We start from the raw sequence: 16,358 nt of genomic DNA, 5'->3' as shown, positions 1-16,358 counted from the left end.
CCCGGAGCACCTGTGTGTGACATAACTTTCACTCTTCATTGAAACTCTATTCACTTTATCATCGGATATTTACCACGCCATGTTTATGATTTAAGCTGTTTATACTAATCGAAGTAGTTGCCAATATGGTGGTGTGCTCCCTTCCCATCAGATTCACTATCTTTGCTCTCGGCTCTGATAACGTCAACACAAGTCCCTGCCATTTCACACAGCTTCACCACCACAGTCACCTTCACAGTGTGCCTGCCATCGCTCCAGTGTTATCTCCCCCTGCATCAGTTCTCCGTACGGTGCCTCTGCCAAGCTCTGCTGTTACTGTCAACACCACTGTTTAGAGAGATTCCTCCAGGTCACCTCTACACATGTTGATGTAGCTGTGCTCCAGCAGAAGTCAAGACATGACGTTCGCCAGGCAGTGAAAGCAAGAGGGGACCTTCTGTGCAGGGTAAAATGGTTTTACCCTCTGTGTCAAAAGGTTGCAATGTCTTTCACCACACAGCCTCATATTTTAGGTCAGGTTGAACAGTGATTTTGTTGGCACATCACTGTGCTGTAACTAATCAACTTGTTTAAAGATTAACATACATTATAGCAATAATTATAAATTAGAGAGTAGTAAAAAAAAAAAAAAAAGGCGATTACAATTTCCTTAGACCCTTGTTGCGTCAGTGCCACAGATTAAAAATGTTAAATTTCAAATGATATATACAAAAATTGCAGTAAATCCTCACATTTTAAGATGAAATGAGTATTGTTTTGCTTTGCAGGTAATTGATTCATGATTGGAGAACTAAATTAAGAGAGAAACATGATAAATTGACAGAAGCTTACCTGGAACCTGGACTTTGTATTAATTAAAGAAGTGACTGGAGGGAAGCCTTCAAGCATCTGACAATAATAAACCAAACAGTTTAGTTAACATTTTACTTCTTGCCAAACAAAAAATCAAAACACAATCATCTATAACTCTACCCAGACAGGGATATAGATATAAGATATTAGTTTAGACGTACTTGTGCACACACACTTGTGCCGATTATAATCACCACTTTGCAGTTAATTGCTTTTTTTTTTTTTAAGATCACCGGCCTTTGTGTATTTTGGACAAGAGGAGAGAATGAGAAAGGCAGTCGAGGAGTAGTAAATGTAGAAAGTATTAACCAGATACTCCGTTTTGCCAGTGGTTCTCAGAGGACGTGCTTCTGCTCTGAACACAGCCAAAGTTAACATGCGCTCATGCACATAAGATGCCTCGATCACCTAGGGCCAGAACCAGAGCCCGGGGGATTTTCAGCGTTGCTCAGTGACCTGTTGTGACCACCTGTTTCTGTAGCATTAACTCACCTTCCCCTCTTGTTTTTCTTTCAGCAACCACCTCTCGCCTGTCCACTGCAGACCAGAAGTGGTGAAGTAAGTGGACTTTCTTGTTGTCACATAATCATATCGTATTGCTTTTTGAAATTAATCAATGATTCTTTTTTCTTTTTTTTTTTGTGAAGAACTTGAATCCTCTCTCAAATTTTTGTAACTCTTAAAATCTTAATCCTGTCTGCTTCTCGTCTTATTTCCTCTGCTGCAGTATTCTGGACAGGACGATACGTTCAGCAGTGGAGCAGCACCTCTTTGATATAAACCCCTCAGAGGATCAAAGTTCAGAGGACTGTGAGCTGACCCTACGTCCGCCATCTCCAAAGGTGACACCGACCGCCCGTCAGAGACGTCGACACCACAGAGAGCAGCAGCAGGACGAGGGCCTGAGGCACAGGGACAGAAACAGGTACGATGGGTCATGCAGTTGCCGTGAAGTTGGCAGTTGATGGTACCAGCGTAAAATTAGAGGCCGTTTGTCTTTAGTAGCAACAATGAATTGCAAAAAAGTAAACTAGGGTTAAGTTTTATTTGCCTTCATTGTCGTGTAATTAATGTTGAGGTAACAACACGCTACACCTGCTGCAATACGAACACATTCTTTTCTTTTTCACCCACCTGCTCCAAAATAGATTTTCACTCTTTTATCCATCAACATTCACGTCAATCCCTTCAAGCAGGTGACCTCCTCACTTGATCAACACAACAAGTCTGTTTACAGGTTTTGGGTTTTGACTAGACCTCCATTTGCTTGCCCCTAGCATTATGTGAGCAGTGATTAGCAGAACATGCTCTGGTTGAACTGCCAGGAACCTGTTGTTGAGGGTAATTTGGGAACAAGGTCTTGGCAAGTAAGAATAATGTGTGGAATTGAAAAAAACAACAACAATACTCTCTTTTACCTCTTCGTTGCAAGTCTGCCAAATCGGTGTAGTATCCCTTAAAGACATCACAAGCATAAAAATAACATTAAACAGAATGATATAACAAGTTCAGTGTTGCTCGGTTGTTATGCAATACTCCATGCAGTAGAGTTTATGACAAATAAAAACAACTAGCTCAATTACCAGGCACTAGATTTAGTTCAGTGACAGAACATAAGGAATTAAAGGACACCAACTCTTACAGAAATGATCAGAGGAACTGTACTGTATGTGCTTTTTTAAAGAGCAAGAGGATGTAAAAGTCTGTATGAAACTACTGTCTACTGTATGAAAACAAAGTTGTAAGGATTCAATAACGGACAGAAACACTTGATATAGTAATTAATTGGTGAAGCTTGATGAAATGTCTTTCATTAATAGACACTGACATCAGCGCAATGTTCCTTCCTCCAGTTGGTGTTGTGGGAACAGTAATCATCATCCGTAAGGTTTCATTCTGCATTGTAAGCTCGTCCACTGAGACACAGCACAGTCATAACAACTGGAGTCATCACTGTAAGAAGCTAATCCTTGTTGATGGAGACCTGGTGGAGTCTGAGAGATCAGTGACACGTAGATTAGAGGGGTACGTTTGTCCAAAGACGGCAGGAAATGTCAATAAGAGCGTGGACAGTAAATAGACAGTAAATAGAATTAGCTGAAAAACTAAACAGCACGTTAGCTGCCGGAGAAGGTGTAATAAATGAGGAGGTTAAAAGGACGACCTTGGCGTGTAGTTTGCGGAAGCACTTTGCCCAATGTCAAGCTGATAAAGACAGACCAAACCGTGCAGGGCAGATGTCTCATTTCCTCGCCCTTTTCTTTTCCGACTGACAGCAGAGCTGCGTCCGTCAGGGCAGACACCAACAAGGAGAACATCCCGTTGAGCAGTGGGAGCAGTGGGAGCAGGTCAGGCAGCGTCGGGGAGGATACAGGCAGCAGCGGTCTGGACTCACAGGGAGGCCAGAGTGGTCACACCGAGCAAACCCCCAAACCCAGGAAGTCCAAACACAGCCCCACGCTGGTCCAGCTCACAGACAACCAGGACGCACACACAGTGAGTCATCGCACCTTTTCACTTCAGCTCCTTTTATGTTTGTGCTTTGTCACCGCATCCTGGCAGAGACTCTCTGTTGCTCTCCTCTATTATTATATTATTATTATATTATATTATTATTATCTATTACGGGGCGGCAGTGGCTCAGGTGGTAGAGCGGGTCGTCCAATGATCAGAGGGTTGGCGGTTCGAATCCCGCTCTGTCCCGGTTGCTGCCGTAGTGTCCTTGGGCAAGACACCTTACCCACCTTGCTCCTGATGGGTCGTGGTTCGCGCCTTGCATGGCAGCTTCCGCCGTCAGTGTGTGAATGTGTGTGTGAATGGGTGAATGTGATGTGTACTGTAAAGCGCTTTGGGTATCGTTAAGATGGAAAAGCGCTATATAAATACAGACCATTTACCATTATTATTGCGTTTTTTTTGTTTTACTGCTTTTCTCTGTTTTTTTCATTTGTCGTTTCACTCACATGTCCAAGTGGAATATTTTAGACCATTAGTGTCAAACTCATTTTAGTTCAGGGGCCGCATACAACGCATTTTGATCTCACGTGGGCCGGACCAGTGAAATAATAGTATAATAATCCATAAATAACGAGAACAAAATATTTCCATTTTTTTAGTGCAAAAGTACATTATTAAGATGTTTACTTTTAATCAACTATCCTTTTACAAAACTTATTATGAATAACTGTAATTTTCTTGAGAAAAATATGTGCAATTTCAACAATATTATTCCTCTTTTGTCTTCTGTGCAATTTCGACACTTTGCAGCCTTGTGTTTGACACCCATGTTTTAGACGGTAGTGAATTCAGAAATGAATTCTGGAAAATAACAGTTTCCCCGGGCTGTCATCACCACAGTCACAGAGCTTCTCCTCTAATGCACCTGTGATGCAGATAGATTGGTAAAGCACTCCACTCAACCCCCTGTTGTTCTTGTTTCTGCCTCACTGCGAATAATAGTCTGTTGCAGTTAACAAGAATCACTAAATGGAGGCAAGTTGGAAAATGACAGGAAGCCTTGCAGCTGCCTAATGGCTCCCTGCTACTCTTGTTGTACAGTGGGTTGTAATATTGCAGCATGCCTCACTAATTGTTAACCACTTTTTTTCCAGAAGCAGTGCAGATGTAATGGCCAGCTATGAATGTGCCACTACTTTTATCCATTAAGGACGAAGAACATTTTGTCCTTTCAGATGTTTTGTTGTGTGGGAAACCACAATGTTCCAAGCACAGATTTTTTATTACTGAGAGGAGAGAAAATTGGAAAGTATTAAAAGACAGCATTTTATGTTTGGATTTATTTTCTGTTTCAGGTTTCAATCATCAATTTTCTAGTCAATTCAAAGTTTTATTTAAGCAAAGTTGCCACAAAGCTTTTTTTGTTTGTTTGACACTTTTTTATTCTCAGTAAGATTTGAAGAAAAATACAGTTGGGGACTGAAACCCTGGACTGGATTATGTCTACATACAAAGATGAATTAGTTCATATAGATAAATAATTAAAAATTATTCATATCCAATTATTCTTAATATAAAGGTCATTTATAAAAGTTTCAACCTCTGCTCTATTTGTTGTATCCGAGGATGTTGTTTCCAATCAACCAATCAACCCAAAAGATTTCATGTGACATAATATGATAAGATTTCATCCACACCCCAGGTGAACAAGTTCAGCTAGATAGTAGAATATTTTATCAGCTATTCTCAGCCTGCCAAAGCATATTAAAGTGAGTCATACTCAGAAGCGCTGTGGCACAGTGACAGCTGTATATGGGGAGTGTGTGAAAGCCGTCAAAGTCACGACGAGGACATGTTGTGGAGCATGTAGCGTAAGCGTAGTAACGCGATCTGGTCTCCACGGACTCTTCGTCCAGTGTAGCTGCATGTAAAGCAAGATAAGTTATTATTCGCACTTGGTGTGTATTAACGTAGTGATCAGCCACACACCGCGCCATCCCACCGACCAGCTGATGGAAATAGACTTGTTCGGTTTACACACTGACACCCCCAAGGAACTCAATCTCACACTGCCATACCGTTTATATCATTTTGCCTCTCCATGCCAACCACTTATGTAACGGCACAGATGACACGCAATTCCGTGACACACATACAGAGTTTACGGTATAGTGTGTATGTAATAGTTGTAATAGGTGTTGCTGATTGGCTGCCTGAGCAGGGCCGGTGCCAGTGGCTGATACTGTTGCAGAGATTTGATGTTACTGTAGCAAAGGTCTGAGTCTGTGCTGGCCTGAGCAGCCCTCTCCGTGAATGTGAGCTGGTTATGTCAAGAGCCACTTAGGGTAATCAGGAGCTCTGAAAGCCTCTGGACTGGAGAGCTGCTCCTGCTGTTTGTTTTAAACAAGCACAGAATCATACAATATTTTTTTTTATAAACAGCATTTGTTTTGTTATGACCTTTTTTGACAAAGTTTAAACCATCAAATCACCTTTTTGTTCAAAATTGCTTATAAATTATGTCAAAAATGCATTTTTAACCAGCGAAACAAGCACAGGTAAAACAATTACTGCTCTATCTGCTTGAATTACACCATTTGCTCATCTGCAGTCTCTGGCTTAATGTTATTAGCCTCACCAGCAACGATGTGAATGTCTGTTGACTGAAACATAATGAAGAGTCATGAAACCTGGTACGGAAATTAATATTTCCCACAAGAGGAATTGTAACGTTTCATTTTGTCCAATATCTTAATGCAATATGCAATACTATTGATATTACAATTAGCCTCATCTTGTTTCTGTGTTTAATAGAAATTGGCAAGTGTTAGCATGCTAACATGCTAATTTATAGACTAAAGCTGTACGATATTGGTGACGCTGACCCCCAGTTTTTTAGGGGGTTTATTGTATTTTGATTTTTTTTAGGTATGATGATGTGCTGTATTTCAATGACTGCTGCTCATTTTGTATTTTTATATAATATGTGCATTTGTTTTTACTTTTTGTTTCGTGTTGCCTTTGAAAAGGGATATACAAGTGAAGATTATTACAAATTCCATCACACGGTCAACAAAGTTCCAAAAAAAACTCCAATTACGAGAAAGGTTAAAAGATTCATAAGCTTTCTGTGGTTTCCCTTTGATATGCTAATACAACACAGCTTGTCTCATTTGGATTTAACAAGAAAAAGTTACATAAAAAATCTTTCTAAATGTGCACGTCTTTCCCCCAGGTGAAGGAATGTGTTGCTGAAAGATCTGGAGAAAACCACATGGATACATTTCAGAAAGGGTAAGCTCTGCAAAATCATAACTTTACCCATTACAGGAACCTTCAAAAATGTAATTTTCTGCATATAGTATACAGTACTTATATATATATATATATACTATATAACAACACAAGTTGTTAGGAGTCATTTGTTTTTACATTGATAAGCTGCTGTATGCTTTCTTTGCGTTGTTATCTGCGGATATCTGTATGGCATAGTGAGATGTTTATAACATACACTTAAGCTGATAAAGACATACAGAAGGAGATATACAGTATATATATGTGCAGTAAGATAAACCTCTTGTGTTTGGTTTGACAGAAGCTGATGTGAATCGGTTCATGATTATTCACTGAAGTGACACAAACTGTTTTAATATTTCAGGAATGACATTTCAAGGAAAGATGACCTTCCCTCTCCTCCACCGGTCAGTTCAAGTTAACAGTTCCTATCCTATGAGTTTCTCTTTTTGTTTTAATTCACTCCTTCCCATTTCTTTTAATATTGATCTGATCTGTCATGTGTGTGTCAACACAGAAAAATACTCTTAGACTGTCGGAAAGTAGATGTGAAAGAAAAGAAAAAGCTGAATATCGACCCTCTTCACTCACTGCAAAAACTGCCAAGTACACAATTCATCAAATGCTTGCTCAGATTAATGCTTTTCTTTGCTTATTCTTACTCTGCCCTTTTAAAGTCAGCATGTAATATGGGTTCATGTTCATTCATATAAGTATATAAGTATAGTGAAACCCAGTAAGAGGAGTAGGTAAGCCGGCCAGGTGTATTTGAGGGGAAACATACACCAGCAAGGTGGTGGAAAAGGCTTCAAATAAGACACAAAAACACATTTAGACAAGATATAAAATAGACAAGGAAGCATTCAAAATATACATTTCAATACATTTTTGTAAGAGACAAGTAAGTGGCAAAAAGAAAGAGCAGGCTCTTGGAAGAGCTCTAACCACCGACGTTGGTTTTGACCAGTGTGTTTTGTAACTCTACCACATTACTGCTTTTGCTGAACAGAAACTCCTGTGCAGTTTCACAGAAATATACAGCTTCACTCTTGACAAAGGGAGATTTTAGCATTCTGGAGAAAAGGGATCTTCCCAGCAAAACGCACATACAGTTGTAGTGCAGTTACTGTGAAAACGCTGCACTTTTGATTTGGACTAAATTGTGTGTGTGTGTGTGTGTAAGAAGGAGGAAACAAGTTACCTTCTCCATCTGCTCATCTCCTCTTTTAATCTGGGCCTGCTCCACTGAACAGAATCATGTAGCACTAAACCAATATGGTGAATCTGTGTTGAAGCAGTCCAGATGGATGTTAGCAGCTCAGGCCGCAGCTCCGCCACCAACACACTGTGCCACTGAGCCGCCATCTGGAGCCGGCGTGGCGCCGCTCTGAGAGGAGGCTGGTGCAGCAGGCTCTCAGCTGGTCATCAGCGCCCGGGGTACAACATGAGCAATCACACAGACACGATTGTTACCATCAGGCCTCCTTTGTCTTCCTCTGAGCAGCAGTTAGCTGGATTAATTAATGATCTGATCTGTCTGTATGGTGACCTCATCCCCTGCAGCTGATGTTTCAAATATTGATACATGCAGTATGACTTATCTACTGCACAATAAGCAGAACAGAAAAATATCACTGATAAATGTTTTATATTTATTTTGCTTACAAAATAAGACATTACCTTGGACTTGCACACATTTTTCACTGTGTCCTCTCCTTTTATCGACAGAATGATTAACCAAATATTTGCAAAAGAAAAAAAACTGCAGGTAAAAAGATAATAATGAAAGTTGTAGCTGAACTTGACAGTCTTGGTTCATAAACACATAACTCTAATGTTAGTGTAATGGTTGTAGCTTACATACACATCTGCTCCATCAGAGCCTGTTGTACAGTACCTTCAACTGAAGAAAACTGATAGTTAGAGAGCTGCAGCCAATGCAAACAAGTGAAGGTGACTGCAACAGCGATATGTCACATGTAGCAGAAATGTTTGCAGCACATGAAATCTGCAGATGATAAGTAACTCTGCATGTTTCTCAGAGACAGAGAAATATAGACTTTTGTGTGACTGGAGCAAACACAATGTTTGTCTCCATTTTCTGTAGAAACGGCCAGTGTATTGACATGTTTGTTGGTCTTCTGTGCACGTGCGCGTGTGTGTGTTGAAATGAGGTGTGTAGAGCTCTACTGCACAGAAATGGTGTGAGAGAGTGAAAGGAAAACAAAGCTATCAGACAGGAAGCTTATGTCGAGCCAAATCCTCCACATTATGTGTGTGTGTGCGTGCGTCTGTGTGTGTGTGTGCGTGTGTGTGTCCAAAGTTTTGTGCTTGTCTGTGTGCCATCTCAGCAAAATGCCCTTAAATTCCACCATGTGTTTGTTTGTACACTGTGTATGTAATCCCCCCCCACCCCAACTAAAAAAAAAACACAGCTTAATTATTGTCTAATGCATCCCCACATCCCCTCTCTCACACACACACACACACACACACTAGCTCTATCTCACCCATCCCTTTGCACCAGCTGGACCTCTAACGATGATGTAATCGTGGCTCAAGTGTGTTAGAGTGAGCACAGTGGACGATGTTCCTGGGAACACTGTGCAGCGCGTGGACCTACATTCGACCACAGCTGGACCACGGCGAGCTGCAACATCTGTGCTGCTGTTAATCCACCGCGCTTCTGTTCAGAGCAGCATCTTGAACCCAGCGTCACATTGTCCGTTCTATGTTCTATGATGCCTGACACATGTCCCACACGCATCCTCTCAGGACGTGTTTGTGCATGTGAGGTAAAAGTCAGGACACAGTCAAAGGCGCTTATAACGACTCATCTGCATATGAAAGACTTCGACAGCAAAAGTGCAGCCTTGATGAGGAAACGTTTTCCATCCCTGAAGGGTCTATTACCTGGTATAGATGTTGTTCAGTTGCTCCTCTTTCAGCATCTTTTACCCCTGAGACTCGCAACGTTACATAACATTCACCCAGTAGACTCATGTGTTAGGCCTAATGAGTCTGTATTTTAATTGCATCATTACCATCACGGAATAAAATGGCGCAGGAAGCACAGTAATTAACTAGAGAGTATAAAACAAATGAAAAATGTTCATGTTAATGGTTTAAATATCTGTTAATCTGAACACTTATCACTTTCTTGATTTACAAATTGCTTCTTACTTTATGCAGGGTTCCTACGCAAGTATGGAAAAGTATGGAAAATGGAAACTATTGTATGGAAATGTACTGTATTTATCTCAATACTTATCTGGGTTTGGTCTTATCTGAAGTTATTTGGGTTAATTATTTTGTACGCGCTATTGTACCTATAGCTACAATCTCCTGGAAATTATTTGGTTACATAATGGCATGCACATTCAGAATAATGAAAACAAATGACTCATTGCATAATTTATTTACATGGTGCACATCTATTTACTCAAATGTCACAAAGTATTTGAAATTTTTTACCGAGAAATCTGGAAATTAGGGTCTGGAAAAAGTAAGGAATTTGGAAATGTCAAATGTGTGGGAAGGAACCCTGTACCAGTTGTTCTTGCTTTTCACTTAGAGGCTGATGCAACCAATCATAGTATCATTCCTGTAGTTTTAAATGGTTACATGTGTGTGTGGATCTGTGTGAATGGGCTTTGAAAGAGCTGGAGCATTATGTACTTATTCGCGAGGGAGGGGGGGTCTTGACTAGAAAACAGTGACGGTAAGTGCTACTTAGGGGGGAAATTTCAGCTATTAGTGGCTCACAGTCGGCATGTTCTCTCTGGGCCACTAATGCCACTTTGTTGCCTCCGTGATTGAGATCACATCAGAGTTATTTCCCGTGTAACAGCTGAGGAGGTTTGATAACTCCCCCCCCCCCCTTGTTTTTGGCCTCCGCTGCCGCAGCAGAACAAGCGCACAAACACCTGAGACTCATTTACATAAACCTGCCAACAACAACAAGTCGGTATCATGAGTAAAAAAAAACACAAATCAAGGTTTGCTCGCTGCTGTAACCGGATTCAGCCGAACGCCTTCCTGTAAGCCATCTGTGGCATTTATGAGTCCTACTAGCAGAGTGTGTCTTGATCTGTATTTTCCCCCTAAAAATAAACCGGTCCCACGCCCAGACAGAGGAAACGGGACCCCACGGGCTTAGCGCTAAGTGATCCATGGACACGTTCTGAGTGCATGATCAGTGAGAGTATGTGGCCTCCCCTAAACTATTTACATTATCCTAGAATTTGATTACACAGCTTTGATTGTGGATAAGCGAAGTGGGGGCTGTTAGAAAACAAAGTTTAAGAGAAGGAGAGAGAGAGAGGAAGAGCTGGAGAATGATGGAGGTAGTGATGAGGTGCTGGATCAGGAGGTTTTCATGTAGTATTTCATGAGTTGTCTGTAAATAGGAGAGAAAAAAAAAATCCCCCAGTCAGCCTACGTGTGCTGGCTCACAGTCTGGCTGGTTTTCACCTCCCTCCCCCTCTCTCTGCCCCCCCCCCCCCCCCCCCCCTCAATAACACCCCGCCACCCCCTCCCCTCCCCTCCCCTCCCTTCTACTCTTTCTTTCTGCTGTGGAACAAACAAGTCCAGAGCGGCACTCGGGTGGGGAATATATACATGTCAGGCGAGAGAGAGAAAGCAACAAGGGCTACTGTAGGGAGAGGAGAAAGAAGAAAAAAAAAAGAGGGAGGGGAGGGAGGGAGAGACAGAGAGAGGGAGGGAGGGAGGGGGTGAGGGATTCCAGTAGGTGGAGCCAATCCACTCCTGCTCTCTCTACACACAGCCACAGACAGATGGGCGGATGTTTTGGCCGGCCGAGGCAGCCAATGGCGAGCAGGGAGCAGCCCCCTCCGTTAGGGCAGGGCCAGGCCGAGGGAGTGTGCAGCTCAACTTAAAGAGTGTGTTCACAGGGGCTGCTGGTCATCGTGGTTGAGGTTCTCTCTTTGCTTTTCTCTCATGGTTGTTCAGACGCTGAGGATGAAGATCCAGGAGTCGCCCGTCACTTGTGACATGGGGAGGGTCAGTGGCGGGGAGTCGCGAGGCTCGGATCCGGACTGCGAGAAGACGAGCTGCGAGGATGTTCCCCGCCTGGACCTGACAGCACTGACCGAGGAAAACAACTGGGGAGGTGAGGCTGGGGGCCATCTTAATGTTGTTGTTGTTGTTGTTTTTTTTCATGCTTTAAGTTGCTTCTTACATGCAGCACTTTGACTCTAAATAGATCCGATCTATCTGGAGCGCACACACCTCTTTACACAAACAACACACATGCTCAGACAATCCACTCACTGTCCTCCACCCAGCTCTGCACATGGGTGTTTGGGTAGCAGCTGCACACCTTCTGCTGCCCCTCTTCCTCCTCCTCCTCCTCCTCCTCCTCCTCCTCCTGATGCGTCTGCTTCTGTCTCTCCTGCAGGATTTAATAGTAAAAGATCCTCTTAAGTTCTCTAGCCACCTATATCTGGAGGAGAAACGCTCACTAGAGACATGCTTGTTTGCTCGGGTGGCAATAAGATAAGGCAGCGCTGCAGACAGTTTGTTTTGTTGCACACACCACATGGGATCCTTGAGGCTTTTATTCCTCTCACAAAAGAGGAAATACAGTATGAAGTTTAGATCTCCTCCTGCGGTTTTGTTTAAAGAGTAAATAAACAGTGGGGTTTTTTTTTAACCAGGATGTATCACTTACTTGGAGATTTATGTGTGCGGATTGCTTCCAGACTCAGCTGCTGCTGTAATTCCCAGTCAAAATCAATCATTAAAGGGGAGGTCGAATGGTGATAACAGTGTAGCAGCCAACCAGCTGTAGAGACTCGGCATGAGGTTACTGAGCCAGGTTGAACATTTCAGACTCGTGCTCCATCTAAAAAGCGGTGTTAAATTTTTCTGTGCCCCTCCTCGTGTTGGCTCTGTCGCCCCAGGAATCGTGACCGTGATATCGGTGCATGTGCATTCGATGGCAGCTTTGCATGGGATCAAATTTAAATGCAGCTAATGAAAGTAGGGCCATTTAATTTATTGATGCTGGCTCATCAAGTGTCATCACTAATGCAGAGTTTGCAGAAATAGCCACCAGTGTTGCATTATTCATAGATCTGCTCCAACTCTGCGTTGCTGTCAGACGTCTTTAGAGTTTGTTATCAGTGTGTTTGTGTGTGTGTGCACTGTTGGCTTTTTGTGCAGAAAGGAAATCATGCACAGTCGCCATGCACCCAGACTGTGATTGTTTTGTTAGGATATTGCAACACAGTGGAGGTGGGTGGAGGTTTTTTTTTTTCTCTTCTGTTTTCTAACAGAGCAATTGGAGCTATGCATTTTGCTGAACTGTACAGGAATGGTAACCAACAGGTTCACTGCTACAGTAAAAGACAGTTTCAGGGCATGTTGCAGCGTGCACTGACATCTTTGCAGCGCAAAAAAACGTTGGTCTTCATTTTCTCCACCACCACCGCTGCTGTTTCCTGTTTGATCTGGCAGCCGGAGCAAAAATTGTTCCATGCAATAAATCTCTCAACTTCAACCAGCCTCATTATTTGGAGCATTCACAGGCAATAGTGTGTTTTTTGGAGCTCTCTAGTGGCCAAATATGATACATAATAAAAAAAAAACATGTCCATGAGAGGTTGTTGTTGCTGTGCAACGTTTGCTGCATGCTCGAAGCCCTGCCTCTAAACTAACAAACTGTTACTTTAATCTGCATCAAGGTGTGGGTTGTTTTATCTGTGTCAGGTCAGGTCTCATTGTGTTTGCTTGTAGTTAAAATGTAATATGCATTGAACAAGGTATAAACTGTTTGCTCAGGGAAATTACAAACCAAGGGGGCTGTTTCACACAAGACATTTTATATTAGATCACTTTTTTGCACTCAGCTTTTCCTCGACTTTCTCTCTGTACACTTTGTCCTGAATACATAACTGAGTCCACGACAGCGAGGACACCACAGGGAGCCTGCATCATTGGCTGTGACAGGCCATTCAGACGTGCACCATCTCCTCTCTGTGCCTTTCATGCATGAGGATGATCAGGGCTTTGCCACGGCACGAACTTTCGAATTGGTCTTAATGTATCAAGCAAAGTTGAACTTGTAAGGTTCCTTTCTTTAAAAGTTGGCACGTTTATCCCTCGGCGAAGGAAGCCAAAGGCGGATTTATGTGCTGGCAAAAACGAGCCGAGGCTGAATCAGCGGGTTAACAAAGCAGCACACTGGTTGTAAGTGCGGTTTGGGGATGTGTTCATACTGTACAGAACGCGTCAGACTGTACAAATGGGTTTGCAGAGAAGAGGGATGAGGGCATTAGGCAGCGGCCGTGTGAGACCTTTGTCCCAGTACACTCTGTGCCAACGCCTGTCATGGTGACCCGATATCTGGTGCTGCTGCTCTGCCCTCGCCCCCGTCTGCCCGCCAGGGATGTTGGAAAGACATTAGTGGATATTTGAAGAGGAAGAGACACATATCTGAAGCTCCTAGCTCTCATGAGTGGATTAGGAAAGATGATGAACCACATGTGTTGTTGCTCTAGGAAAGGAGGCGTGCTGCTCCTTTGCTTTTACTTCTGTTTCTTTTACGTCCCCCTCATTTTGTTCTTCTTCTCTTCTTCTCCTTCTCTTCTCCCCCCCTTTCTTCTTAGATTCTCCGTTCTTTAACACCCCTTTCCTTGATTTCAAAAGCATTTTCCATCCAAGTTGTGATGGTAAGTGTTGTTTTACATTGACTGTCAGTGCTGACTCGCTTCGCCGCAAATAACATGTCAGAGAGAGAGAGAGAGAGAGAGAGAGAGAAAGAAAGAAAAGGCTGTCTGAATGACCTTTTCCTCTGCATGGCAACATGCTTGAACGATCGGGAACATTGTGGCTGAGAGTCTCCACACACACACACACGCACACAGCGAGAACAACCTTTAGTGAAAAGGCAAACTGCTGTGTTTTTTTTTTGTTTCATTAGTCTAGTTAATCCTGAACCATCAGCGAGCAGTTGATTTAAAGGATTAATTTCAAAATGCCACGGAGCCGTACTGCCCTCCTCTCTGTGGGGCAAGATAATGGACCTCGACGCAGGGACATTATTCAGTGTGATTGAGAGTTTCACCTGCTGTTTGTGAGCGAGCTCCAACATGCCAGGGAGGTACTACTTGATAAACTGCACGTACCTTCGGAGCACAGGAGGACCCCCGGGACTCTGAAGCTGGAATTTGAGCTAAGTCGCTTCTCGCAACGCCCCAAGTCGCCCCGGCTAAGAAAAATATGCATGTGCAGTTTTAGCGTGGGTGTGCATATTTTCACGGCTGCTTTCTGACACCGCGAGTGTTTACACTGACGGTGGGTTTCCTCCTGAGCTTGTTTTCACTCCCTCCTTTCTCTCCCCGTGTAGCTACTCCCCAGTATATAAATTACAGGTCTCTCCTTTTTCCGTGAAATATAAATTATTTCTCCTGCTGCGTGTGTCATGCATTGGCAGCGTCTATACAGTTTTCCCAACAGTGAACTATCCTCTCTCTCTCGCGCGCGCGCACGTGCTGGAACAGACACATCAGGTTTATAACTCACCGCGCAGAGTGGAAACTAAAACACAAACCCCGTCAACTGTACCTCTCAACAGGGGTCGCGCCCTGACATTATCCCGCAGAGAGCCGGGGCTTTATTAATAGCACGGGAATCGTCAGGGGTATATCTCCATGACTATTTCCACCAGATGTAATTATTGCCAGAGCGGAGGCCGTAACCAGGGGATGAGCAGAGAAAGGGAGGGTGGGTGTGTCTCACCCACATTTTCAGGACAACATCTGTGACTGTGGAGCCCCAGAGGAGGAGTTTGTTTTTGTTTTGTTTTTTGTTTTTTTAAAGCAGCTTCATCATGTCATGTTCATCATGTCCAGCGGCTTTTACAGCACCAGAGAGAATTGGGGCCGAAAACAAGCGCAAAGTTTTGACCTATCTTTTTTTGCGCTCCATTTGTTGATTAACAGATTTCTCTTTTCATATTTAGATCGAGCAAATCTAATTAATCAATTTGTTGACTGGCAGAGAATCAACATGAGATTAGACACAAAAGAGTATTTGGGAAAATAATCTGCAGATTAATCAAAAAAAACTATTCCAGCTCTATTCCAATTTATTTAGTCAGTTCTGAAATGTTAAGTTATTTGTAAGTTCGGTTAAAGAAAATCTAACTCCAAGTAGATTTGATGGAAGATTTAAATGTGTTTAAAGTAGATTTTTATTCAGCATTTAAAGTCGGTTCAGCTCTGCAGCAGATTGTTTTGTATCTTTCTTCTGTTGAGATGTTTTTGGAGGGAAATGGTGATTTTGCTGTCACAAGACCAAGAGGAGCGACGTGTTGTTGTCGACCGACCGGCATGCAGCACATGCTGCAAACAACACTCCCTGACTAACCTGTCTGTCTGTTTGCTTTGCTCTGTGTGTGTGTGTGCGCATCTCCTGTTTGACGGCAGAATGAGGAAAGTTTCACATTTGTAACACAAGGCGTGTGTGTGTTTTTTTTGTGTGTGTGTCACCCAGAGCCCGTCCCGGCGTACTCGTCTCTGCAGAGGGAGAGCATGGACCGCGAGGAGGCTCGACTGTCCCCTCACGCCGGGGGACGACTGATCCGCCAGCTGCTGGAGGAGGACAGCGACCCCATGCTGTCCCCTCGCTTCTACGCCTACGGACAGTGCCAGCAGTACCTGGACGACACTGAAGTGCCTCCCTCGCCGCCAAATGCACACTCATTTGTCAGGTAAGAAGACGCCGCGTGG

At 43.1% G+C, this 16,358-nt stretch overlaps 1 protein-coding gene across 1 annotated transcript in view; it reads left to right on the top strand.

Moving 5' to 3' along the window:
* The window catches only part of fam13a (family with sequence similarity 13 member A), a gene marked incomplete at its 5' end in the record, with an annotated part of 55,815 nt that overhangs the window by 31,914 nt on the left and 7,543 nt on the right, over positions 1-16,358 (top strand). Inside the window, 8 exons of the mRNA XM_083980835.1 lie at positions 1,369-1,410; positions 1,580-1,777; positions 3,132-3,348; positions 6,545-6,603; positions 6,968-7,010; positions 11,575-11,734; positions 14,235-14,297; positions 16,123-16,339. Of these exons, the coding sequence (XP_083836961.1) occupies positions 1,369-1,410; positions 1,580-1,777; positions 3,132-3,348; positions 6,545-6,603; positions 6,968-7,010; positions 11,575-11,734; positions 14,235-14,297; positions 16,123-16,339 (999 nt within the window). The remainder of the gene's footprint in view (positions 1-1,368; positions 1,411-1,579; positions 1,778-3,131; positions 3,349-6,544; positions 6,604-6,967; positions 7,011-11,574; positions 11,735-14,234; positions 14,298-16,122; positions 16,340-16,358) is intronic.

The sequence above is a fragment of the Trachurus trachurus genome, assembly GCF_905171665.1.
Source record: "Trachurus trachurus genome assembly, chromosome: 1".
NCBI lineage: Eukaryota > Metazoa > Chordata > Actinopteri > Carangiformes > Carangidae > Trachurus > Trachurus trachurus.
Note: the sequence above shows the minus strand (reverse complement) of the source record. Positions and strands in the feature narration are given on the sequence as shown.